The following is a 27,772-nucleotide window of genomic DNA, read 5'->3' as shown; positions in this document are numbered from 1 at the left end:
TTGTTCGAAAAGAGAGTGGGACAGAGCGTTGGGGACGAGAGAGAGAAAGAACGTGGTCGTGGCGCGAACTGGCTAGAAACGGACGAACGGAGTGAAAGAGAAAGAGAGGGAGGAGGGAGAGAATGACAGCAGGCACTCGTTCACTACGGTCAGTGCTTTCTGAACTGTTGTTAGTGACAGTTGCTCGATCATGTGGCGGTGGATCCTCGATCACTGATTCTTCGTATTACGATTTTACGGTCTTTCCTTTTTTTTTTTCTCCGCCTCAGTTTTTGCTCCGTGGACTCAGTTTTTTCTCGTTTCGACACGACGACGTTTTGCACATTTTTTGCTTGGAGCGCGTCTTGGTTTCTTTTTCTCTCTCTCTCTCTCTCTCTTCTCTCATCCCCCTTCTTTTACCCGTACCTCGGTATTGGTGCTAATTTTCCACCTTCGGATCGTGACGACGCGTGGTTGGAAAAATTGGACGAATCATGGTAAGTGGAAATGGTGCTTCTACGTAAAAATCGGTTTGCAGTCGTGTCTCTTCCGCGAGAGGAGGAGTATCGTAAGAGAAAAGATTTGCTTTGTGTGTCGTTGGAAAAGTTTAATCAATCTTTGAAAAGAATATTCACCAAGTCGTGAAAGTAGTGAACGAAATAAGAGTTGATGGGAATGATTGTTGTTGAGTCAGATTTTTTAAATCTTCGTTCGTTTAAGGAAAGTGTTGTCTCACGTTAATTAAATTAAATCTATTGTTCCTATCTGCAAAATAGGAAAATAATAAAAGATTCGATACTACATTGAATTTTAATTAAAATTTGGAAGAAATATTTTTATTTAATTAGATTATCGTGAATTAGATCCACTATGTTTGACAATTGTAATGTAAAGATTTGAAGAAAAGAGATTTTAAAATTCCATCGTATCTCACTCTTAAGAAGAACTTAATCAGTCAGATTTTTCAGAATCGTTTTGTAAATTTATTCATTCGATTAAATTAAGGAACGATTGGCCTATTAAGCATCGTAGTTTCGCAGACAGAAATTTGGGAAAGAAAAAAAAAAAAAAAAGAACGGCTTGTTTCTCGCAGAATCTTTTCCTCCATTTTTTTTTTTCCTTCTTTTTTTCATCGATCGAGTCGGCTCCGTTTTCAAACTCGTTTTATTTTTCATTCGAACGATATTACATCATGCGCGGATTCATGCAAGACCACCGTGGAACCGGTCTGAAAAGAGATCGATTCGGAAAGGATTAAAACAGACATCGAGATCGCGACGGGGTTGTGTCATTATTCTTCTTTTTTTTTTCTCTTAATTCTTTTTCCACGTGCTCTTGCGCATCGATGATGGACCGATGGATGATACTTTGGATACGTTCAATCTGTCTCTGGTCGGCCTCCGTTTGAAAATTTATAGAAAGTGAGAATGGATATTGCGAGATACCTTTCGATCTTGTTTATAAATCAGATGTGAAGATATAACGAGAGATAGAGTAACTGCTATCCATTGGATAGATAGCGTTTCGACAGTGGAAATTTTTGTGACGAAATATCAAAAGGAAATGTTAAATAAGATTCGTTTTTCGTCCAATCTTTTATCAATCTTATCAACTAATATTCTTTTGTTTGAAGATTTTGTATTTATATAGATGAAAGATATTATATAGAAATGGTATATTTTTATAATTTTAAATTTAGATTGGAAAATTAGAATGACTCTGAAAAAATTCTAATAAAAATCTGTACATTCTTGAGAAAATTAAAATATTCTTAAAGATTAAGATATTTCAATGGAATATTGGATATAACTGGAATTTGAAAAGAAGAAATGTTAATGAACGTGAAAAATTTAAAAAAAATTTAATATTCGATAAAAGATGAAGAAAAATATGTAAATGATATGTATATACATTTTTTATACCTCTATTTAGAGAGAATCTAAGATAATTCTAACAATTGAAAGAAAGGAAAAGTAGTTAATGATCGGTTATTGACACATAATTACTTCAGCTTGTATATACAGTGGTAAAAGTTTCTCTTACACATATAACCTTATATACTTTGAATTCGAGTTGTGAAACAATACAAATTATGCAAAAAGTATTTCAAAATAAATTTACAAAATTAAATATCGTTATTGTTATTCATCAATAATCTCTAAAAATCGAATAATTTTTATCAATAAATAATAAATAATAATTGAATTAGAAATCGACGACTTCATTTGTTTCACAAGATATAATTTAAATCAAATAATAATAACAAAATTCCTATACAGAAGTTTATTCGAAAATTCGGTCGTACGATAAAAAAATTCTCTTCCTTTCTGGCTAATTTAATATTTCACGATTCTATTATTAACCTATCACCATTTAACCTATAATTATCATTTAAACGACGTCGTGAGAACATCGCCTAAAAATCTATATTATTCGATTTTTTCGAATAATTTAATTTATTATCGGAATAAATCGCCAAGGTTTCGAGGGAATTGTCCACACGTCAAGGTTAATAAAAATGCTGGCTGTGAAAAGTGAATGAAGAAGGAAAGTTCGACGTATATCTGGACGTATATCTCGTAAATCGAGGGAACCAGTGACAGTTCCCTGCCTACGCGTTCCTCCGGAGGACCTTCGTCGTATCGAGAACTCGTTTTGTCCTTCCGGGTTACCCGAGCCCTCTCACTTTCGTCGAGCGACGACCTCGCTGTGTCGATTCTGCTCCCTGATAATCGAACAAATTCGAAACGAGATCGAGAGGAAAAACCGGGGATCGGATTCGCCGGAGATTCGTGGTTAATAAAGCGCTTCTGATCCGATGACGAAGGCAGGATCAGAAATGGAGATTCCGAGAAAAGAATTTATGATAAATGTTTTTATTTAAAATATTAATATAATTTGGTTGGATATATTTATTGTTTTGTTCGAATAATCGAACGTTCTCGAAATAAAATTTGGATTTTATCCCGCTATTCCGTTTTTGAATAATGTTATTTCAATGGTAATGCGTTGTTGTGAAAGGAAAAAATTATTTTAATATTTGACGGTTTAATTTGATATGGAGATATTTTGTTACCTGATTTCGCTAGGAGGATGTAAAAATGTTTTTCTGGTGGAAGGAAAAAGTGTGACGACCTTGGCGACTTTTACCTCAAAGAATAGACTTGAAAGAACAGGAGTAAAAATACGATCCGCGGAAATTTTTTCTCGATAGATCAATTATATCATAGTTTATAAAAACTAGTAGAAAATTAGGATTAAGATAATTATTTAATTTTTGAAAAAGTAGAAACGATATAAAAATAAAAAAAAAAGAAGGATTTGAATAAAACTAATTGAATGATATTTTGCAAAAATATTATCTTACTTTTTTCAAGAGATATCTTTTATTTTTAAAATCAATCATGTATTTATCTATCGATAGATAAACTCAAACAAGCTCTTAATGGTTCTGTAAACTTTATAACACTTAATTATAATTATTAAAATGAGGATTCGAGATAATTATAGATTCTAAAATATTTTTTCCCGATAATAATCAAGTTCCAACAATAATAAACTTTTCAAAAACGAAAGAAAAAACTGTTTACCCTATGAAATTAAAATCGATAAAAAGCTAAAGATATACTTTTTCCCCCTCTCCAACAGACACTCAAAGAATTTTAAACGGAATCAACAAATTTTCCAAGTTATCTCAATTTCTCGTTTTATTACACTGTCAAAGAGTTAAAAAACAGTGAAGGAACTGTCGCGTTTGATTCATCGTTCCGACCTCCATCCATCGTAATTCACCTCGATCCACGATTTCGAACCGTTCCTTCCACGTTGACATTTGCCACGCTAGATTATAAATTTCATTTTCTCGGCTAGAGAACCTTTTGAAATCGCGGAGGAGCGCAGGCTGAAACACCTGTAACCGGGATCGTGTAACGGTTTAATTCGATGTTAAAACGTGAGGAGCCAGAGACGCGATATTAATCACCCAGGCAGATGGTGAAAACGTCGATCGGCTGAGTGAACTCTCGATCTTGATTTACGAAGTCTAACGAAACGAAGAGAAGGAAACGGGGTATCCTCCTTCCAAAGAATTGAAATTTGCCAATGTTTCTCTCTTATTTTCTCTCCTCCTTCCTTTCTTTCTCTTCTTTCTCATCTTGTTTTCACACGAATGCTTTGTTTTATTGTGAGGCAAATGCAAATTCGGTTTGCCTTTAATGCTCGCTTAATGAGCCTCTTCTAACGCTCGTAACTAATATGCAAATAGGAAAAATATGCGATTTTCGAATATGCGTTTAATTAAATAGAAATCCGCCTTGTTTTGATCATCATTTTTCTCTTGCAATTTTGGAATCGATCGTTCTTAACGATCTTCCAGTATTTTTCGTTCTCGTAAAACTTGCCTTCTCCTATTTATTAATCGATTATTTCTCCTCATTGATATTTAATTTATTATCACTATACAGCAGTGGATTATTGCGCATAGAGTTTAGAATAATTATACAGTTTTGCAATTTAATATCAATTAACTTTAGAATTTTTAAATAAACAAAACACTTGATTATTATTCGAATCTTTGAAAATATTACGTGTTATTATGTTGTCATGTCTTTAGCATTGGAGAGAATATGCATAGAAACTCGGACTCGAGCACTTGCTTTCCAAAGAGTTGATCGCCACTTGATGCAAACCTAAGCGTATATAAAATCTACAGTCGTCGTTAAGTAACATCGACGTCATGAGGCTGAGAGGTCTTTTCTTTCGTGGTCGAATAACAGGCGAGCGTTCGTGGCCATCCTCGGATGCAACGTATTGCGCTGAATTATTAATGAACGTCCCTGGCAATCGCTAATCGTGACTAGCCGCGTAACGGTAAAGAAAAAGAGAAATGTTGTTTCTACATTCAATGACACCGATTGGTGAAACCTGGTGCGACAGCCTGGTTCGCGACACAGGTCAGCCACGTTCACATTTTGGCCTCTCTGAATTCGCCATTTTGCAAGTTTCACTGGCTAATTAAGTAACAACGATATTCCCATTACAAAGTTTCTAATCAAACATACGCTTGTCTTTCTTCCTTTACGAGTAAATAAGAAAGCAACTCATAAAAAATAAACAGTAAGTGAAATAAATTATTTTTGAATTATGATGCGTGTATCTGAGGAAAAATTTTATTTATGGGAGAATCTTTTTAAAGGTGAAATTGAGTGAAAATAAATGTTGAAATGGAAAAGTAGGAACTCGAATTCAGGTGAAAATCTGCTACTTACTTTTTGGATAATATTTTTTAAGAATAATTTATAAGAGATATTTCAAAAATGGATGAAATTTTTTTGGTGATGGTATTTGTATTCTATCCTCTTTTTTTTGAGATTATAATAAAATATTTTTTCGTGGCGAGAAATCAATCAAAAAACAATGAAACGTTCAAAGAAATATTTAAAAATAATTTCTTTCCACAATCATTTTCGTATCGATGTTTCAGATCAAAGACGTTCCAAAATTCTTGTCGAATTCCAAATTTTGTCACGTTTCTCGAAGGTCAATGTACCAAATATCGATGTCTGAGATCCATTCTCCGTCAGCTACGATAATAAAAGAAAAAAAATATATATATATAAGTATATAAATTGAAAATCTTAGCAAGAGGGTGATTTTTTTTTCAATTTCCTTAAACTTGTTACAATTGTTTACTTCTCGTTGCAAAATTCTCGAGATTACAACGATAAATAATTAATAATCTTAAACTTTAGATAAGAGATAAAACGGCAAAACTTTCAAGCAATAAAATTGTGAAATCTAAACAATCCTTTGAGACTAGCAAATCTTGTCAAATCAATTAAATATAGTGAATATTAAAATATCAATGAATCCAAAATAAATGAAACACCTTGTATATTGATTTGATAAATATGCACATATCCGTACAACTTTAATATGCACATATATATTCAACTTTCTAAAGTATAAATAGTATAATACAACTGTGCTTATTTTTCTTTTATCTCGTCCTAGATATAAGATGTAGCTGAGCTTTTACGACGCGTCGTATATAGCAGCACGCGAAAAGCTGCTAACTAGCCGGGGAAAAAATTCGGTTAGAAAGCAGCTAGAATCCGATCGAATTTCTATGGAACGTGCACGCGAGTTCACCTCTTCGTCTTCGCTGCATTCACTCGTTTAAAAGCGTGATAAACATGCATGCACGTTGCACTGCACGCGCGCTTTTGCTCGGTTCACGGTTTTCTTCTATAAAGCAAATCTATAAAGGTATATCGCGTTGCAAAAGTGGTATATACAATTATTTTCAAAAATATTCGAATTTGCAAAAATTATTACGAGTAATATGAAATTTACGTTTATTGAATGATAAAAGTAATAAATTTTTTTTTTTAATTAATTTTGATCAAGAACAAAAAAATATTAATATCAATATGAAAATTTAGATCGAATTTATTTTATTTGAATTAAATTATTCAAAACGGTGAATTTTTTATCATTTTTGAAGCATCGAAATTTTTGAACGGGATAAAATTTTTTTTTTTTTCCTTTCATATTCTCCGAAGTGAGGATGACTCTTCGCGACTAGATTATTGTCTTTCTATTTTCTTCACCCGGAGAGAAAAATCAAGCGGAATTCAAGCGAGGTAATTAAGGTGAAATAAAAATGCAATATAATATTGGTTAATTTTATTCGAAAGATTTGTGTAAATTCTGAATGCTTGAACAAGGGATAAGTAATTTTAATTTTCTATGCTTAAAAAAAGTTTCTTAAATTTGATAATACTATAAAATAATCATAGTTAATGTCTCTAATTCTTCTTTTCCAATTTTACGACTAAAGTTTCTTAAGCAAAGCCAGGAGAGCGAGATATAAAAATTTGAGGATTATAGTTAACAAGAAAGGAATAAACTATTCTAACGGAAGGAAATTACGCGTTAACGAAGGAAAAGAAAGAAAGAGGTAAAAAATCGTTTCTCGTTATATGACTCATACTATTACACACGTATTATTACGTGAAGATTATAAATCGCAAGAAGACTTGTATTTATCACACGGCAAAGAAAGTAAAGATAACAATACGGTCACAGATTATCGTTTTGATATAAATCGTACTTTACAGGGATGAGTCACCATGAGCCTGAATCACGGATTCAATCTCTAATGCAATCTCGAAGAACGGTGAATTATATCAGTTTTCTTATTTCAATATTATAATTTTTTTTTAACTATTATTATTATTATATGCAAAGTGATACGATGAATGAAATTATATAATAAAATAATTGATAATATACGAATGATCAATTATAATTGATTAATTGATTAGATCCAAATATATTATACTTTCGTATAATTACAAAAATATTATAAATAAATAATTTGGATTAAAAAATGAACATTTTTACAAATAAACTTTCAATAAATATAAATATAGAATACGAATGAAATATTGTAAGTGTATATTTATACACGATTCGATGTAAATTTGTACGATTTTCTTTCAGATCCAATTATGCTTATAATAAATTAATTTATGGATACAGATATACATATGCATAGATTATACTATAATAATAATTTAAATCAATTAATATTCTTTTTCTATTTCAAGACTAATTAATTAATTTTTGCTCATTGAAAGATAATCAGAGTCATTTAATTTTATAGATTTCATAATAGATTCCAATAATTCGCTCCTATGTAAAAATCATCATATTATTTTCTATTTAATGCACAGATATTCGCGAGTGCATTCTTTTCGAGTTACATACATTGAAAGTTGTATGCTTTGGTGAAAGGAATGTAGTATGGTATCTGAGCCACACAGAGAAGTGGTGCGTAAAGCGGTATCTTTAAAAACGTTAGCTATTTTTCACCAGTCAATTGCGGATTTAAATTTCAAACGAGTAAACTTTTTTAAATATATCAATTTCCAATACATATTCCAATTACTCTTGAAACCTAACCTAAAAATTAGTTTCTTTTTCTTAAAAATTTCATCACTTTCATTAAAAATCTGAAATATAACTGACCTTAATATCAAATTATCTATAAAATTAACATCTAGAAATTGATAAAAATAACTTAAAGAAAATATACACTTACACGATTAAAATATTATGAGTGTGTATATATAGACCTGCATCTAAAAGGAGTAGAGATCCGTGGAAAGGAAATGGAAGAATACTCGATAGATTTCCCGTAGCGGGCAGGAAACTGCTGAAAGTTTCATAAGCGGTGGCCCTCCGGCGGAAGTCGGGTGAAAACGGTCGTGGCAAACGTGCGTAGCCTGAAAACGATACGAATCGATAAGCGGCGGTGGTATGCGCGCCCAGAAGAAATTCTCGCGACGAATGAACCGAAGTTAGAGAGCAGAACGAGAGAGGAGAAGTTGGCTCGCACAGACCAGAGTGGAGTTGGTTTTTGCTTTTGCTAGCAGGTCGGCCAAGTTTTCAGGTTAAAATATACTCGCTTCGACCCGACAACAGGTCCGGCAACTCGCGTCTTATGTAAGTTTCACCCGTCCTCTTTGGTGCGCGTTGTAAAAGTGTGCGTTTGTTTGTACGTGGGATCTACCTTTCGCGGTATTATCGTACTATTATATAGGGGATTCCTGTATCTAGAAGTAATAGGTATTGTAAAGTCGAAGATTCGATACACGAGACAGGAGAAGATGGATATAGAGAATTTGGAATTTCTTTGATTTGTCAAAAATTCGTGATATTTAAATGAGAAAGAAGAAGGAGAAAAGAAAATGTTGAATAAATAATTCAACGTTGAAATTATAATTTTAATTTTATCAACTCTTCTTTAATATGTACTTAACCATATAAGTATCATTGTTTATTCAACTATTCGGCTTCCTGATGTATTTTTCTTCGTTTTAGCTATTTGTTCCAATGATGAAAAATTGCGAAAAAAATATACACACGTGTATACAAACTGTTTTATTAATTTTATTATATAGAAAAAGATAGAGATTGCGCGTTGCGTATATCCTCTTGGATAAACATAATAAAATTTCAATGGGGTAATTCAATTTTTTCATATCCGATTGCGGCATATTGGTTAAGATTTCGATTATAATATTCGTGCTCACTCATATTAAGGTTTACATTAATCATGGAAATATTGGTTTACGATTACGCGACAGGTATTGGGAAAACTTCTTTAACTACGAATCGTCCCCATTTTCTTTCGTTACGCATCGTTTCAAACTGTTTCAACATATGTTGGATAATAATTAATTATTCTCTTAACTGTTAGCCACACGACACGTTTTTATTTTCTCGACAATTAGTCGGTAATCAATATTACGTTATTAGCAGTGTCAAGATTTAACACATTTTTGCGCAATAAATTAATTAAGATAACTTGTCGTAAATTATAATTTATATTATCTCCTTGAATATGATAATCACATATATTGTATTTGTAAAATTTCATTTGTCTTATCATCAATCTCGTCAAAATCATTATCAATAATATTATTGGAATAATTTATTAGTATTGACTCTTTGTAATTCGTTTCACGTAATTTGTTGTTTTTACCTCGAATAGAACATATCCAATCTTGAAATACAACTTATAGTATTCCTGTTTACATCCAATTCTTCTTTTTTATTAAACTTTCCTCGTTTAAATCATTTCATTACACGGTAATCTCATTGCAAAATGCACGAGTTTGAAACAGTTTCTCTATATGTATGCATGACACGAAAAAATATTGCAACAAACAAGAGTTATATATATGACGTGAATAATTCTCGAACTAATTAATTCGTACCTACGTCTCCTATCCATAAATTTTTTCCGTTCAATAATATAAGATCCCTATTCTGGCTAAATGTCTCCCAGTTGAACCAGTTGATCGAGATTCTACCCGTAGATTTCCCAACAGTTGAACAACAACTTACGTAAAATTTACATAATTCTTCGTTATAAGTGAGATATAATTAATATTACGTGGCGTAACGTAACAAAACAAGGGAAGATTCTAACACAATTGAACATATACATATAATTCATCCATCATCCTCCCCGATATATCTCCTCGAGGAACACGGTGTTTTCGAAAAAAAAAAAAAGAAAAAGAAAAAAGAAGTTCGATCTCCATGCGCCTCGTGGTCCGTCTTTCTTACGTGTTTGTGACGATAAAGAAGGCAATGACCGACTTTCGTGGCCTCGCTTCAATACAAGCGTTTACGAAGAAAAAGTGCGCGCAAGAAACGCGAAATCACGCGCGAATTTCTCGATTCTTCATTCCCAGACCCCCCCCCTCCGCTGACCGATTTGTACCTACATCGATGATCGAAAGTTGACGATCGATCTTCGAGATGGATTTTTCTTTTGATGGAATGGATTTGATTTAATCGAAGGAAAGATTGGATTGATTTTGTGTGATCTTTGTATGCAACGAGATCCTCGATTAAAAATATATAATAATTTTGTTTGAACGTATTAGTGGAACGTATTAGTCTTGAAAAGTAAATATGCGTATAAATTTTTTTCTTTTATATTAGAGTTTGAAAGTGGAAAGTAAGAATTTTTTTTTCTTACATTAAAGTTTAAAAATAAAATTGAATTTTTCTCTTCTTTAGGATGGGAAAGTAGAATTTAGTAGTTGAGTTTGTCTCTTATATTAGGATTTACAAGTAGATACAGTTGAATTTTTATTCTCGCATATTAGGATTTAAAAGTGGAGACAATTTTCTCTTATATTAAGATTTAATAGTGGAGAGAGGTCGTTGAACTTTTTCTTTTTCTTTTTTTTTATATTGTGATTCATTTTGAATTGCATGGCTTAATATTTCCCTATCTTTTTGGATTAATATTATTCTTTTTAAAACTTAATTTATTTAAACAATTTTGATACTTATAGATTATTATTTATTTAAAAAGGAAGGACAAGAATTTATTGGTTTCTTATATTATTTATAAACATAAATAAATACTAAATATATTTTTATATGCAAAATTTAAATAATTTTCTTAATATTTGGAATACTAGTATCGTAACATGTAAAAAAATTAAAAGTTCAAAAAAAAGAAAAAGAACATAAATAAGTAATTTAATTCTTGTTAAAATACATTAGGAAAATTTGTAATTAAATATTATAAATTCATTATATAAATGTAAAAATAATTATTTATAGTTTCTTACATGGTGTATCGTTATTGGAAAAATATCCTTTTATATTCCTTCACCGAGTTCTCCATTTATATCTGTCCGTGGCGTTATCCCCTTCATAAAGTAAAGTAAATTAAAATAAATTAAATGAATTAAAATACGATTTCTCTCTTCTTCTGCTCCATCCGTTTAAAATAAAACGGATACATGTATATTTTCTCAGTTGCCCTTTTTACACGTGAGTGTAAAGGGGCTTGGACTGTTCAATTACGAATGATATTTTTCATTCGCGAGTGGTGGTTACAACGTGTTCCTTTTTCGTCGAATCGTCTGAATTATATCATTGCTTAAATGTTTAACGATATTTAAAAGTACGTGAAAAATTTCAGATAGGGAATTTATTTATTACCTCGTTGCAAGCTGTACCTTTATGCACGGGATCAATAAGAAGAAAGAATGTGGCAAACTTGAAGGTCATTAAAATAAGCAAAAAGATGCTTAATGACCGTGGACCATCGTTTAATGTCAAATTATTTATCGATAAGTAATTTTTAATACACACATACATATAGTTCTTCGTCACTGTATAAAATTCAAATTGAACAGAAATGGCGAAATCGATATTACTTGAAATTTATTATACAAATAAATTCCTCTGCTTTCGAAATGAATGGTTGTAAGAAAAAAAAATCTTTACATATCACGTGATAATGATATGATAATATCAATGAAACTATATAAATTTATTTAACATTAATTTCTTTTTCCATTCTTGAAATATTCTTTCAGTCTGAAGAAAGAATCAATCTGTCGATCAAAATTATAACAATTTATCTAAAGTTTTTTCTCGTTCTTTTTGTAGAAAAAATTAAATAAATAAATGAATAAAACGTCGTGAAATATATATATATACCATTTTTGATGCGGTACACAACGTCAATATTGTATAATAAGATCGGTATTCGTGAAAGCTTTTAACACCACGAAGGTCGATGTTCTCCGTAATTAATGCGACCTGCATACACACACCACAGGTTGCTGTTGCAAAACGTTGCAAATGATTCATCCTCCAATTTATATTACGATTTGTGTATCTCGTCTATCAATGCGGTAAATTAATTGTTGCTCTTTATTAGATGGGACGATGTTAATTTGCGAAATGCGTGAAAACGTTTAATTTCGTTCATTAAACTTCGATTATTCGAATACTTATATATACATAGTATATTTTTTGGAAACAGAGTGCACAAATTTCATCGCTAATTGAAACAATCGAAAATATACTTTTAGCTTTACGTGAAACATATTTTCGGATAATAATAGAAAATTATTATATCTATGAATTTTACATTTTGTTTAAATTTGAAATTATTTATTTTTGTGTAAAATATCGTGATTATCTTGTTTGAAAATTTATTAAAAAAAGAAAAATTATTTTATTTTATTAACTCGAAAGTCTTTCGAATTTTATTAATTACGATGAAGAAAATGTCGATCGATTAATTTCAGATGATCATAATCACGTGAATCATTTTTCAAATTGGTAAAAGGATTCTCAAATTTTTGTTAATTTGACGTATAATAGTTAAGGACAGCTTGATCGCGAAGAAAGAATTGAAGATCCGCCATCAATTATCCTAATCGCTCGATACTTTTACTTCATCGATTCATAAATGCCAAGGGTCAATTAGCGGCCATTTCGCGTCTTCTTTCTTACTTTCACCGAAATTTGAATTTCGAATTACGAGCCCAGGCACTTTTAAAATAACACTGCGAATTTTATTAACCGGTACAATTAACGCTCACCTGGAATCAGGTGAAAGCAATCTCGAGCCTTCTATTATTCTTCGCCTCGTTGTAGATCATGCTCGACGCGTTTGGCTCGTTTGCGGTTTCAATCGAGAAGAAATTCTCTCACGTTGATTTATATAAAATCTAGGAAATAATCGTCGTGCCACGCTTTTCACCATATTTCCTTCCTTCATCTTTTTCTTTTCTTTTCTTTCTTTTTTTTTTTCAATTGTCGTCACCGTTTATCTACTATGTTTGGTTCCATTTCCTGATTCTCAATTAATCGTGACACGGGGAACAAGTTGAATTCCTTTCTTCGAGCATGTACCGCTCTTGCTATCTGATTATACGAGCGTACAGTATCGTTCAAAAGTCTCGAATGAGAATGTCTTATTTTTTTTATTTGATTTGATTCTGTAAAATGTGTTCAAAAGTAGATTGATTATTATTCAGATGTCAAAAATGTATATTTTTGAAAACTCAATATTTCAAAAATTATCATATGATTATCATAATATTAATTATTTATCGAATGAGATATAATAATAATATAATTTATAAAAATGACAATTAAGATTAAAATATTCTATTCAATTTTCAATAGACAATAAAAATACGAATTTTCTATCGTGAAAGTTGAAAAGTTGTTTATCACTTACAAGTATACTAATAAATATATTAATATATATTAGCATATTTTACATTGTTATAGTAATTAAAAAGAAGCAAAGAAGAAATGATACATATGTATATATAATTAATGTTTGTGAAATTAAATGACTTAATAATACAAATAGAAAAAAAAACAAGATTAAAAAGAATTCATTAATTCTAGATTAAATTGTTTTTCATTTATTTTCATCAATTATTATGTGACAGTAATCTGTATTATGATCTTAAAACATGAATGGCAATCATATTTAATAGGAATGATCGTTCTTGGGTTTCCATAAAATTTTAATCAGAAGATAATAAATGGATCCATAAAACAATCTAATTAGATATTTCTATTTATCATCATGTATAAAGTGAATGATTTGATTAAAATAACCATATTGACTATAATAAAAATGTGTCAAAGATAACATTTAATTAATTAATAATATTATTAATTTTCCACCTTTCTTTTAATTGTTAAATTTGATCATAGATCATAATTTTCTCTTTATATGAAAACTTCAGAATTGATAATATTAACAAAATGATGTATCATAATTTTAAATACCTATAATTATTGTTTTACATTATAGAAAACATTACAAAATAGAGTTTATTATATTTAAAAGTGATATTATAGAAGTTCAAATAAATATGTATTAAAAATTGATTTCATCAATGATATAATTCATCAATGTATAATTAAAATTATTTACAGAAAACTTATATAACAATAATAATAATAATATTATTATTATTATTTATATAATACGTAATTACATTACAGATATAATTGGGAGAAGATTAGAAGTTTGTTGAATATTTCATAATTCGTTATGTAATTAACAATATAATTAAAATTACAATTACAAATTAACAAAAAATATATTCAACAAACAACTTTTCCAATCCTCTCGCACAGCTCTCGCAGCGTTTGATTTCTCGTCTTTTATCGATGCAAGGATTGCGAATATTATTCCCCTCTCCTTCCCCTAAGACGACGAAGCGAAACTGACAATGGCGAAAAAGAAGAATCCAGCCATGTAAAGAGGACAAAGGCAATTCTACTCGATGGAAAAAGCACAAGGTTCTTTAGATTCTTGCAAATCGTGTAAACATAAGCGCGCGAATAGTGTTGGAATGTGCGAGTTAGATAGAGGAGAGGGGAAGAACAAGTCGATTGTGCATACGCGCACCGGAAGTGCGTGCGATTATTTGTCGGGGATACCAATGAGAGATACTTTAAAATGATCTTTTTCTTTCAAGATCTTGATCGAGAAAATTATTATTATTATTTGAAGTAATAATTTGTGTATATTTAAAAAAATTAATTTATCTTTATAAATTATTGCAGTATACGATTCGATTTATATATAACAATTTGCCAAGCGTCTCGACTGGATCATTTTAATTCACATTCCAATAGAGAAACCTTCGATCGTAAATCGAGAGCACGCCCATTATATGATATTTCACAAATTGCTTCGCAGTATTAAGTACAATGTAGAGATGTTTTGAGATCGTGTTACAATAATCTTGTGTCCTTCGAGCGCAGAACGTGAAGATGCTTTGGAAATGGCGGTAAATAGAGGTCACAACCTCGCCTATAACAAACCTATACCTCTTTAATTCTCATTATTCGATTTATTCCTTCGTGTGTCCGAATATTCCATTATTCAAACGATTATTTTCAATATTACACTTTATTCTATTTCATTATTTTGAGATTCTTAAAAATGTTTAACATAAATAATAAAAAATTTACACAATTAATTGAATCATTTAAACAAAAAATTGTACAAAAGTTTACAGAAAATTATACATTTAATAACAAATAGATTTATTTAATAGTTTCAATAGTTTGCTAATTTGTACTTTCATGTTTTATAAATTACATATAGATGTTCTTTTTTTCCATCCAATCCAATTGAAAGAGATTACTAGACCGAAACCATTTTTTTAATACATGAAAAATTTTCTTCTATTACGGGATGTGAAGAAATCGAGCTCCACGTATGCATGTGCCATGTCCTTCGTAACACTTCGTGCACGTGATTAATTCAAGAAATAATAATAACAATAATAAGGAAAAGAAAGGAATGAAACTTCGTTTAGAAACTGACACGAGCTCTCGACCTGATATATATATATGTGTGTGTGTATATATTATAATTTATACAGGATACAAAATTTCAACGTTAGACCGGATATGATAGTTGTATTTCTCGTCACGGTTTCGCGGCTAACCATTCACAAAGTTTCCACGAAACGAAATGAAACGTAACGGGAGCAAGAAAGGAGGTGAAAAGGGTAAACGTAACGAAGAATGCGGGACACGGTGAGGAAGAAGAAAGCTAAACGCGATCTCTCACGGTACGTTATGCTACTTTTCTCTCCTGGGGCCGCACAATAGCATGGAAAGCGGCAGTTCGTGACCAAAATCCGATTTTTCATCTTTCATATCCAAAAAAGAGAATATCCTTTCCTTTACAAAGTTTCGAATCCGAAAATTTTAACCGTTAAATTATCAATTTCTGCCTTGCCTTTTCTTCATTGAAAAATAAAAACGTGAGAGGAATTAAAATTTCTAAAATTTAAAAATTAAAAATCAGTTTTACAAGTATTTTTGCAAATTCGTGAAAAATTAATGAAAGTGAAAAGGAACAGAAAGAAACAGAATTATAAAAGTTCCAGAAAAAGTACTGTACGAAAGTATGATTAAAAAAAAAAAAAAAAGAAATTAAAAGGAACCTTTGTGAAAACCTAATGTAAAGTTGAAAGTGAAAGTGAAAATTAATTTTTCTTTTTTTTTTTTTTTTTTTTTTTTAAAAAATAACGAGAAAAAAACAAGTTTTTTCCCCGCGTTTAACTACCATCCTCGCTCAGTTTAAACCTATAGGAGTGTTTGATACTTATGAATGCCGTTACGTAGTCACCATGATTTTTCACGCATCGACAAATAAATTAATCGACGAGAAAAATCACTTTTTACGCGTCTCCGTTCCTTTCCTTCCTACCTCACGTATTACTCGTCACGCTGCTCGCTTATTTCCCCGTCGTTTCACTTGTGCACGGTAATAATAATCGAACAATATCGCTTCAAGAAATATGACACACTTCTGCATTATGGTTAGATCTTGTTTGTGATGATTAAATTTTGATTGCACCAGGGTTTAATGCACCTTCGTATATTCTTATAGCCGCGTTAACGCGTTAACTTTAATATCAAGAGGGATCTATAATGTGGACCTTGAGCACTTTTGTCGCTGTAAAAACTTTTCCCACAAGTTTTTATCAGTTTCTTTTTTTACAGTTCGTCGTCAACAATTTCTTGGCAGATTTGAAATCTATGAAAATGTTTCACGAGTGATTCATCGCGATAAAATATCTTTTGTTTATATAATGTTGTGCAAATACACCGCGTTAAATGATCATTTAAAATTTCGCGAGAAGAAAAAACTTTTTGCGAATATATATGGGAAAATAATGGAATCGTAATAATACACGGATAAAGATGATATTATTCTTGATATTATTACTTAATAGCCACGTGTAGAATTTCAATGTTAACATTCTGACGAGATCGTTGAAAAGATAAGAAAGATCTACATTCAGGATATGTAAAGCAGTCAATTGGTTCCGGAAGTCGTTGCAGATGTTATCGTAAAAATGTATATCATACACGAGGACTGATACAGTGATATAAAAAGAACATAGTCCTTTAGACGAAGAAAATATTTATCAAGATTCAATATTCGATTTTTCTTAATATCAATAATTTTTACATAATTGCGCGAAAAAACTATTAAACGTTTTTGCAATTTTTCTCCTTGTAATTAATAATAAAATACGTATGAATTAAAATTCTATTGCGGCAATTGTAAAATATCTAACGTAAGATCATAATGAATCTTTAATAATCTTTTCTCTTTGACACTACAAATCATTTCCATTTATGATTACGTTCCCACGTAAAGCTTAAAGTATATAAATAGAAGAATAACTCTTTCTTTTCGGAATAATGATTTCCAATAATTTTGGAAATTATTTAGAATTGATTTAAAATTAATTCACGATAAAAAGTAACGCTTGAAACTGACCGATTAATCGTACAGATATAAAGATTACAATAACAGAGTAAATTCATAAATTCATCATTGAGGATAATTATCATCAGCGAAATCACAAAAGAGAAAGAAAATCGGTTCCTCGTGTCACACTCGGCTGGCCAGTCTGGCTGATCGACCATCCGTGAAAATTTCACCGATGTCCGCGACGTTACAGATTTTCGAAAGCCGAGAATCAACGTCGGATCGCGACGCAATGCTCGTTCGATTCCCCTCACGAGAGAAATCGATCCTCAAGATCGCCTATTAAGGGGAGAACGTAATTATTCCCTCGATTATACAGTGGATCGATATCGACCACGAATACGCGTCGTTCCCTCTTTCCCTTTTGTTTTCTTGTTTCTTCACCGCTTTTGCGGCTTTCTTCTCTTCTTCCCCTATCGCGTTACGTAAATCGTAATACACGTTCGCCTTACGAAATTTCCTAATTTTGCTCTACATTTCTTTTTACTTTCTATATTTTTTTTTTTTTTTTTTTGGGAAAGATTTCATTCCAATCATTCGATCTCACTTTCGCGTTATTGTTTTAAACGATTTAAATCGCTTGGCTAATTATATTGTCATTTTTTATTAACAACAGTTCCTTTGTGTATTCGCAGGAACTCGAGGAATAATCTAAGAGGAAATAACTCGTTTCGCCAAGAAGTATAAAAAAAATTAATAGAAAATCTCCACAATCTCTTCGTGTTTTAAACTTAAATCATTAGATTAATTGAAAAAGGAAAATTATACAAATTTAATTACACGATCAATATAACCATATAATTAATAATAAATCATTGTATTTATATATTTACTCTGAATTGGTTGCATGCAAAATTATAAATGATAAGATAAATTATTATAAAAAAGAAAAACATTTCTCAAACATGATATTGTATGTACAGTCACGAAAATTTCAGCATCGTTTCACCTTTGATATAGAAAATGTAGAAACCAATTTCCAAACACCGCCTCATATTTGCCCCCTTAGATGGAGCAGGAGTCGGTAATTCTAACTTGAAATCGAGACGATTATCGTGCCTCTAAAAAGCCACGAAACCCGAACGAACGTGAAACTGGTAAGGTGAACGTTGAAAATTATTGTCCTATCTAGTCACGGATACTTGACTGACTGCATAACGAGTCCGAGAAGTCGTGCACTAGGTGTAGTAGGTAAAAGGAGCAATTCTAAAAGCGCTAGCACAGAGCAGAGCATAGAGAGATCTCTCCCTCTCTGTCCGCCTCTCTCGTCTCGCGTCTCTCTTTCCCACTCTGAGGTGCCTCTGAATATTTATCCGAGTTGCGAGACAGTGCTTTGCACTGTCAAGAGGAATTACTTTGCACTCTCGAATCAGATAAGTAAACTTTCGTTGAAACGAAGTTTTTATCCTTTGTTTTTGAATCAGTGAAGAAAGCGCATCCTTATCATTTCCATTATTTTATTACATACTTTCTTGTCACGTACTGGGTATTCTTGAAATAGCTTATTGGCTGCTTTATTACAATATTTTCATTACGAATGTTTAGAAATGAAGGAAATACATTTATCTAAACGTTCAAGTGTTTCTTAACGTTCAAGTGTTTGTCAATTTATATATAATAATATATATATATAATATGTCGTGATTGTTATTTTATATAAAATGTAATATATATAATCTATTAAACTCTTATTTCTTTAATTTTCTTTTCTTTTTCTTTCTTTTTGCCTTTTACACATGTTCAATTTATCAATTTTCTATCAAGATTGTTATTATTATTACTTCATTTTTACATCTCAAGTATTCATTTTTTTTTAACAAAATTAATTATATGATACATTTAATATTATAATATAATATTCATTGATCTATATATAAGTATTTGTTAAATGTTCTTATTGGTAATTTTTGATCACATTAAAATCGAATTCTTTCTCCGGTAAGAAATATATAACTTGGTATTCCTGAACTAGCAAATATGACTATGATCATTCCAACTTTCTTTCAAATGATATGCTTTATTCAACTTGGACTTTCTTTAAGAATCGTGAAAGTATATCAAAATATACGTACGATTTATTGTCAGATCAATTTATCAGTTGTTTAATTCTATCGAATGAAATTCGTATCAGTTAAATAAAAAATGAGTATTGAATCGAAGATGTCGTCATTTTATTACTCATTTACATTATGTACAAATACTCTAGCGCAGAAACTTAAGTATAAATTTAACCTTTACACGTGTCTACTTCACCCACGATGATTTACAATTGCATTCATCGCATTCGAAGATTGTCGAGAGTTGAAATTTATTTGATTCCAATTTCAATTTATCTTATCTTTAACACTCGAATAAATTAATTGTCATACTTTCTCTAATTTGCATACACGATTGAAAAATTACTTTTTTTAATTTCAATTTTAATAGATTTTCATTTTTTCTTAAAATTGGTCTATTGTTAACTGATATTTCAGAAATCTATTGAAGACAATTAAAAATTAATGAATTTATTAATAAATTTATCAAGGAATTTTATAATAATATAAAAATTTTATATTAATAAAATATTCTCGATATTTTCTTTCTTTATTTAGAAATATAGAAATATATTTAGAAATATATTGTTGTTGTTTCTTCATCTTATATTTTAAATATCATCTATATTTCTAAACAATTCGATACGTTATTTAAAAATTCGTCGCAAAACAATCATCGTTTCGAAAACGATTCCGGAAGTTTTTACCAGATATTTCGTATCGAAAATGTAATAATCATTATAGTTTCGTAAAATTAAACAGAGAAGAAATTCTGTTGGTTCTTGCTATAAAATTCTTCCATCAGAAAATTAAACGACTATGATTTAACCATTATCAATAATAAGACGAAACTTTCTATAGAATCCTTCTTTAATTAGAATAGAACACCCTCTCGTTTCCCACGAAAACTATTATATTCATTTTGGTTTCGAACAGGGAACTTTACGATTCTCAATTTTCAATCGAGTATGGTCAAAGATCTTGGTAATTGATCGTAGAAACCGCAAATAACTTTCTCTGGTTTTTGTAATGAAGTTTGTCGTGACTAACATTTCATCGTTCCATTCCTTTCTTCAAATATAAATATAAAAATAATTCTAAAGAAAGAAAGTTGTATTTATAATTTAAAATAAAAATGCAATAACTTGATGCAATTTTTTGCAATTCAAAATAACAGCAATTTCAAAGATTTTTATTATACCTTAACTATATATTCGTACATATTAAAATTTTCATCTTATTAAAATATAATATATACAGCCTCATATTCAAAATCCAATCTCTCAAAATAAGAGAAGAAGAAGAAAAAAAAAAGGAAAAAAAAATTATTCCAGAATAAATTTTCGAAATGCATCGAAACTATCTAAGATTTCTGAATAATACGAGTAATAAAGCAAGGATAATTAAATCCATTACAATCTAAACTTTGCTCAACTCTCTTTTGCAAAAAAAGAAACAAAGTATAAAAAAAAAGTATAAAAACTGCAATTAGGTCAGGTGAATTGAACATGCGTTTATAAATCCGAACGTTTCCTCGAGGGTGACCGCATTTTTGCCAGTTTATCGACCTGAACGGACGGCGAAGCAGAAAATGGCCACCGTGATAGGTAATTGAATGGCGTGGTGATCGAGATCCATGAAAATATTTCAATATTTTACCCTCCGCTTCCGAGGAGTCAACCGGGATACAGATGTAATAACAACGGCAGGCACCACGGATCAGTAACACGTTCACTTTCTTTTCAGGTGTCGACTAGCAGAACGACTTGTTGGCTGTTGCTCGTCTGCTTGATCGTGCTTCTCGGAGCTCTCCACGATGCAGAAGGTAATCACTTGACTTTCCAATAATAATTATATTTTTTCTTCTTCTCTTTTCTTTATTTTCTACTTCTTAACATTTGTCTGTCTCGCCGTTTCGAATAAAATATTGATATTTGAATTGTGTTGAATTGTTATTAAATGTTTTTATCGAAGAAGAAGAAGAAAAATTTTGTTCACGAAATATTTAAAGAGAGATACTTTCATGATTCTATAAATTAGATAATAATACGTAACAATTATGCAATTTATTATTAATATTGATATATCTGTGAGACTTTGTCATCTTCCAACAAAGTATTTCAGAAGCAATATTCGAAAAATTTTTAGAACGATTTTGAGAATAATTATTTCGAAAAATAAAAAATCGATATGCAATGGAAATAATGACTGAAACAGGTACAAGAAAAAGATTTCGCAGACCAGCGACCGCCGCCCCATCGATCTCGAACGATCAGGAAGTCTCGGCCAGTGTGAACAGATTCAAGGTCACGCGAAATCGTATCGGCAATAAAAGCAAGAAGAATGAAATTCAAACCGATAAATCGGAGGACTACAAGGTAATTATGATAATCATCGTGCAACATAGAAATAATAAAAAATTTTACAACCTGTTATAAAATTTATATTTTATACTTAATTTTTATTTTTTTTCATCTCGTTCGAATTGAATATAATATAATTTAAATACGTAACTAAATTTCTTTTAATTCAATTATTTCCTAATACTATAATATTCGTTCAAAATACAAATTGTTTCCATTTCTCTGATCAATTATATGAACAAAGAAAAATTTGAATAAAGAAAATACAATCATCGATGCAAATTTCGATTCTTGCGCAGCTTGTGTGTTATTATACAAACTGGTCCCAATATCGCACGAAAATTGGAAAATTCATGCCGGAGGACATACAACCAGACTTGTGTACGCACATCGTGTTCGCATTCGGTTGGTTGAAGAAAAACAAATTGATCAGCTTCGAATCGAACGACGAGACGAAGGATGGAAAGATCGGATTGTACGAGCGGGTCGTTAATCTAAAGAAAGCCAATCCCTCTTTGAAAGTGTTGCTCGCGATCGGTAAGGAATTTTTTTTAAAAGATCCAACGAATCTTTAAAATTTCCTTGATCTTTTCTTGAAATCATATCGAGATTTTCGAGAGAAAATTGATCAGCAATTTGAATCAGGTGGTTGGTCGTTTGGCACTCAAAAATTCAAAGACGTGTCCGCGACAAGATACGCAAGGCAAACCTTCATCTACAGCGCTATCTCCTATCTACGGGATCGAAATTTTGATGGTCTTGACATCGATTGGGAATATCCAAAGGGGGGAGATGATAAGAAGAATTACGTTCTTTTGTTGAAAGGTATTTCTATTTATAAAATAATAATTTTGTAATCAGAAAATTTTATTATTAATTGTCGATTAATCAGTTAGATGTTATAATTATTTACGTTTGCAGAGCTTCGAGAAGCGTTCGAAGCGGAAGCTCAAGAGAAGAAGATGCCGAGGCTTCTTTTAACAGCTGCCGTCCCGGTTGGCCCCGACAACGTTAAGAGTGGTTACGATGTACCTGCGGTTGCAAGGTGAGCAAATCTAACAAATTCTTGCAAACAAATTTGGGCCAAACATCTTTTTCGAACGATCAATTTTCATCCACATTTCTTAAATTATTTACGAATATAATAATCGAAAATAAAGCGTGGAAAAGCTGATATAAAAATAAAAAATTTCATAGAAAGTCAAAAGATACATACAAAAATACATAGATATAAAAAGAGGAATACATAGATGAAATAAAAACAACGAATGCATCCAGTTATCTGGACTTCATCAACCTGATGGCGTACGATTTCCACGGGAAATGGGAACGAGAGACGGGCCACAATGCGCCCCTCTACGCCTCATCGTTGGACTCGGAATGGCAGAAACAATTAAGCGTGGACAACGCTGCGTCGATGTGGGTCCGTCTCGGGGCACCCAAAGAGAAACTGATCATCGGCATGCCGACTTACGGCCGTTCCTTCACTCTCTCGAATCTTTCCAATTTCCGTGTTCATGCACCTGCGAGCGGTGGTGGAAAGGCAGGCGAATACACAAAGGAATCCGGCTTTCTTGCCTATTACGAGGTATAAACTTCTTCTTCTTCTTCTTCTTCTTCTTTTGCCTCCTTCATTCTGATTAACCGTTTTCATTATTATTATTATTATTATTACAAGTCGGGACGATCGTAAATGTAAATTCAAATTGGACGCCTCGTTCGAGGAGATCGTTCGATTAGAACTCGGTTTTCTTAATTTCTTGCGGCTGTGTGGTAATCATTCGATTCGATGGTGGATAAGCAATTTGTTTGCCCACTCCTCTCTTCGATGGATTTTTCAAGTGGGTAGGGTAGACGCGTGTTGGATTAGTAGGAAGAAATGTAAATATATTGGGATTCTTTTTTTTTAAAGTTTGATTAATATTTGAGCAAAGAGATGTTGAAATTTAAAGTGAGGAGGAAAGTGAAAATCGGGTTCTAGATGATGTAACGAGAATTCTTTTTTTTTTTTTTTTAGAAAAGTGAATATTAATGAAATTGTTTGACTTGAATGATCCGTGCAATTTTCATATTTCATTATTTATGAAGGAATCAGAAGATATTCTCTTTGTTTGTTTTCAGCATTATCGAATAATCATTAGAATAGATCATTAGAAGAAATTTTAAAAAGTCAACAACAAGATCCAATAAAGAAATTTCTATAAAATTTTCTAGATGATTTAAAATTAAAACATACAAAGAATGAAGATTCTTTTTACATAAAATGAAAAATGGATCTTTCCCTTTTATTTTCTACAGATCTGCGAGATGTTGCAAAACGGTGCAGCCTACATCTGGGACGATGAGATGAAAGTGCCATACATGGTGCAAAATGATCAATGGGTGGGCTTCGACGACGAGAAATCTATCCGGCTAAAGATGGATTGGTTGAAGAGCAAGGGTTACGGTGGCGCTATGGTGTGGACGGTTGATATGGACGACTTCAACGGCACCGTGTGCGGTGGAAACGTCAAGTACCCCTTGATCGGTGCAATGAGAGAGGAATTGCTTGGAATTTCGAGAGGGCCGAACGCCAAGGACGTGGATTGGAGTGCGGTGGCTACAACCGTGTCCGAGACCATCTTGAAGAAACCGGAACCTTACAAGATATTGGTCTCAGATGTGATCAACAAGGCGAAGAAACATCAGAAACAAACGACTCAACTCGTCATCAATCTTCCCACCAATGGTAAAATTTCCTTTCTTTAAATTACAATGATCCTTTTTTTTCTTAAAATTGTGCAAATCGTTTCAAAAAGTTGTTGAAAAGTTTTTTTCTTTCTCGATTTTTTAAGAAAAAGTTTCAAGAAGTGAATTTCTTTGGAATGAAATTTTATTAATTATTTATATTAATTGTTTAATTACATACAATGGCAGAAAGGCCAGCCCAATCCATGTGCTACATGACGAATTGGTCGCACAAACGACCTGGAACCGGAAAATTTGTACCAGAGGACATTGATCCGACCCTCTGCACCCACATAGTCTATTCCTTCGCAACGTTGAAGAATTACTTGCTAGCGGAAGAGAATGAGAAGGATGGAGAGATGTACGAGCGACTGATGACTTTGCGCAACAAAAATCCTGATCTCAAGGTACGATCCGATTAAATCTTAAAATAAAAAAGGAAAATATCAAAGAATCATCGATCAAATTGAGAAATTGTCATCAACACATCTATTCATTCACATTTGGTTTGGTTATTTCAATCACGAATCGTCAGAAATAACGATCTTTTTCAGATATTATTGGCGATTGGTGGCTGGGCTTTCGGCTCGACCCCATTCAGAGAATTGACAAGTAACACTTTTCGTATGAATCAATTCGTTTACGAGGCCATCGAATTCCTCAGGGAATACAAATTCGACGGTTTGGACGTCGATTGGGAATATCCACGGTAAATTTCGTAATTTTTGAATTCGTTAATTTTTCTTCTCCCTTTCTTTTTCTTTTTTTCTTTTTATAAAAATCTAACGTATCAGGGGTGGTGACGATCGGGCTGCCTACGTGAACCTTTTGAAGGAGCTTCGACTCGCTTTCGAAGGGGAGGCGAACAGTTCTGGACAACCGAAATTAATTCTATCGGCCGCGGTGCCAGCTAGCTTCGAGGCTATTGCTGCTGGGTGAATTTTTGTGTTCATAGAAATATTATTTAAATTCATCAATTTAATCTTATTCTTAATTATTGTATTTTTCCATCCTCTCTTCTTCATCTAGATACGATGTACCAGAAATATCCAAATATCTGGACTTTATAAACGTGATGACGTACGATTTTCATGGACAATGGGAGAGGCAAGTGGGCCACAATAGCCCTCTGTTTCCCCTGGAAAGCGCAACGAGTTATCAAAAGAAATTGACGGTGGTAAGAAAAAAAAAAAAAAAGAAAAAAAAATTATCAAAGATTCATAAATATTCAAAAATTAAATTTAAAAAAAAGAAAAAAATAATTATGTAGGATTACAGCGCGAGGGAATGGGTGAAGCAAGGTGCTCCAAAAGAGAAATTGATGATCGGTATGCCAACATACGGCAGATCGTTCACATTGGTGGACAAAGAGAAATTTGATATTGGGGCGCCTGCTTCGGGTGGAGGAACGTCTGGTAATTTCACTAACGAATCCGGATTCCTCTCGTACTACGAGGTACTCTATAGACTCTACTCATCATCTTCTCGCTTCTCATTAATCAACATACTCAACGGGCGTATAGATTTGCAGCTTTTTGAACGAGGATAACACTACTCTAGTCTGGGACAGCGAGCAACAAGTACCTTTCGCTTACAGGGATGATCAGTGGGTCGGTTTCGATGACGAGAGGAGCCTTATAAATAAGGTGAGAGGGAACATTTTCGTATACACGTAACAAGTAATTAATGGAAGAAGTTATAATTTTTTTATCTATCCATGTGCATCGTGCGACAGGTAAAGAATTAATAAAAGGTTCTGTTAATTTTTATTTGATCATTCATAAATATTAATTGTATTATTAGATGCAATGGCTGAAAGAAGAAGGTTTTGGAGGTGTGATGATTTGGTCGGTGGACATGGACGATTTTAAAGGAACTTGCGGAGCTGGCAAGTATCCGTTGATTAAAGCTATGATGAAAGAGCTGCGAGATTATAAAGTGAAGCTAGAATACGACGGCCCTTATGAGAGTTATTTGAGAAATGGAAGGTACACCACCAAAGATCGTAAGTATATATTCATTATGATGAACTTTTTCTCTACTTTCGAATGATTATTCAAAATTATTCGATTAAATCAATTAATTAATTTGGATTAAAATCAAGAGAAGAAGACTATCTGAAATTGGAAATACGATTCCAAAATTTTAATCGATTTCAATAGTGTAAATTTTGAAAAGACAATCAGCTGTTGTCGATTGTTCCAGCGAACGAGGTGAGCTGTGACGAGGAGGACAATCACATATCTTATCATCCTGACAAGAGCGATTGCACCATGTATTATATGTGTGAAGGTGAAAGGAAACATCACATGCCTTGCCCTGTGAATCTAGTATTTAATCCCAATGAGAACGTTTGTGATTGGCCTGAAAATGTGGAAGGGTGTTTGCAACACACGCAAGCGCCACCAGTGTAAAAGAAAAAAAAAAAAGAAAAAAGAAAGAGAAAAGAGAAAAGAATGGAAAGAGACAAAAATTACATCTATTTAAGAATAATTTTCTACGGTTGTACTTGTGAAAATATGAGGGAAATACGCGTGAAAGTTTAATTAAAAAAAAAAGTATTTGTAACTCGTCGAAAAACACGATAATCCATAATCGACGAGAAATTTTGTTACCGACAAATAATTTTTATTCCTTCTTCTTGTTCCACAGCTTCTTCTTCTTCTTCTTCTTCTTCCTCCTTTTCCTTTAAAAGGAGGATTTCTTCTCCTCCCCCAAAAGTTCTTCTTTATCTTCCACTGATTCTATCTGTCTACATGTTTTTCATTTGTATAAATCGTGCACTGTGTTTAATTACTGCGATAGATATTGTGTTTTGTAAATAAAAATAAATAAAATTCCTAAAAAAAAAAAAAAAGAAAAAAAGAAAAAGAAAAGAATTCGTATCTCGCTTGTTAAATGTAATAAAGAAAGAAGGTAAATTGTATGTACTATAAGCTACAGTACTAGTTACAAATTACAATAAATGGTTGGTTACAATTTTCGTAAGTAGTAAA

The 27,772-nt window shown here is 31.8% G+C and overlaps 1 protein-coding gene across 1 annotated transcript; it reads left to right on the top strand.

The window, feature by feature from the left end:
• The first annotated feature begins 136 nt into the window (after positions 1 to 136).
• Positions 137 to 27,668, top strand: LOC413481 (probable chitinase 10). The gene is made up of 16 exons (XM_396925.7): positions 137 to 476; positions 21,433 to 21,511; positions 21,904 to 22,064; positions 22,349 to 22,586; positions 22,695 to 22,874; positions 22,971 to 23,094; positions 23,328 to 23,637; positions 24,348 to 24,777; positions 24,966 to 25,183; positions 25,331 to 25,485; positions 25,571 to 25,711; positions 25,806 to 25,953; positions 26,047 to 26,232; positions 26,300 to 26,422; positions 26,580 to 26,781; positions 26,982 to 27,668. The coding sequence occupies exons 1-16, from the start codon at positions 474 to 476 to the stop codon at positions 27,188 to 27,190; spliced, it is 2,907 nt and encodes a 968-aa protein (XP_396925.4). The 5' UTR covers positions 137 to 473; the 3' UTR covers positions 27,191 to 27,668.
• Positions 27,669 to 27,772: the final 104 nt, after the last annotated feature.

Source organism: Apis mellifera, linkage group LG14 (assembly GCF_003254395.2).
Source record: "Apis mellifera strain DH4 linkage group LG14, Amel_HAv3.1, whole genome shotgun sequence".
Taxonomy (NCBI): Eukaryota; Metazoa; Arthropoda; class Insecta; order Hymenoptera; family Apidae; genus Apis; species Apis mellifera.
The sequence above is the reverse complement of the archived record's forward strand: the minus strand, read 5'-3'. Positions and strand labels throughout refer to the sequence as shown.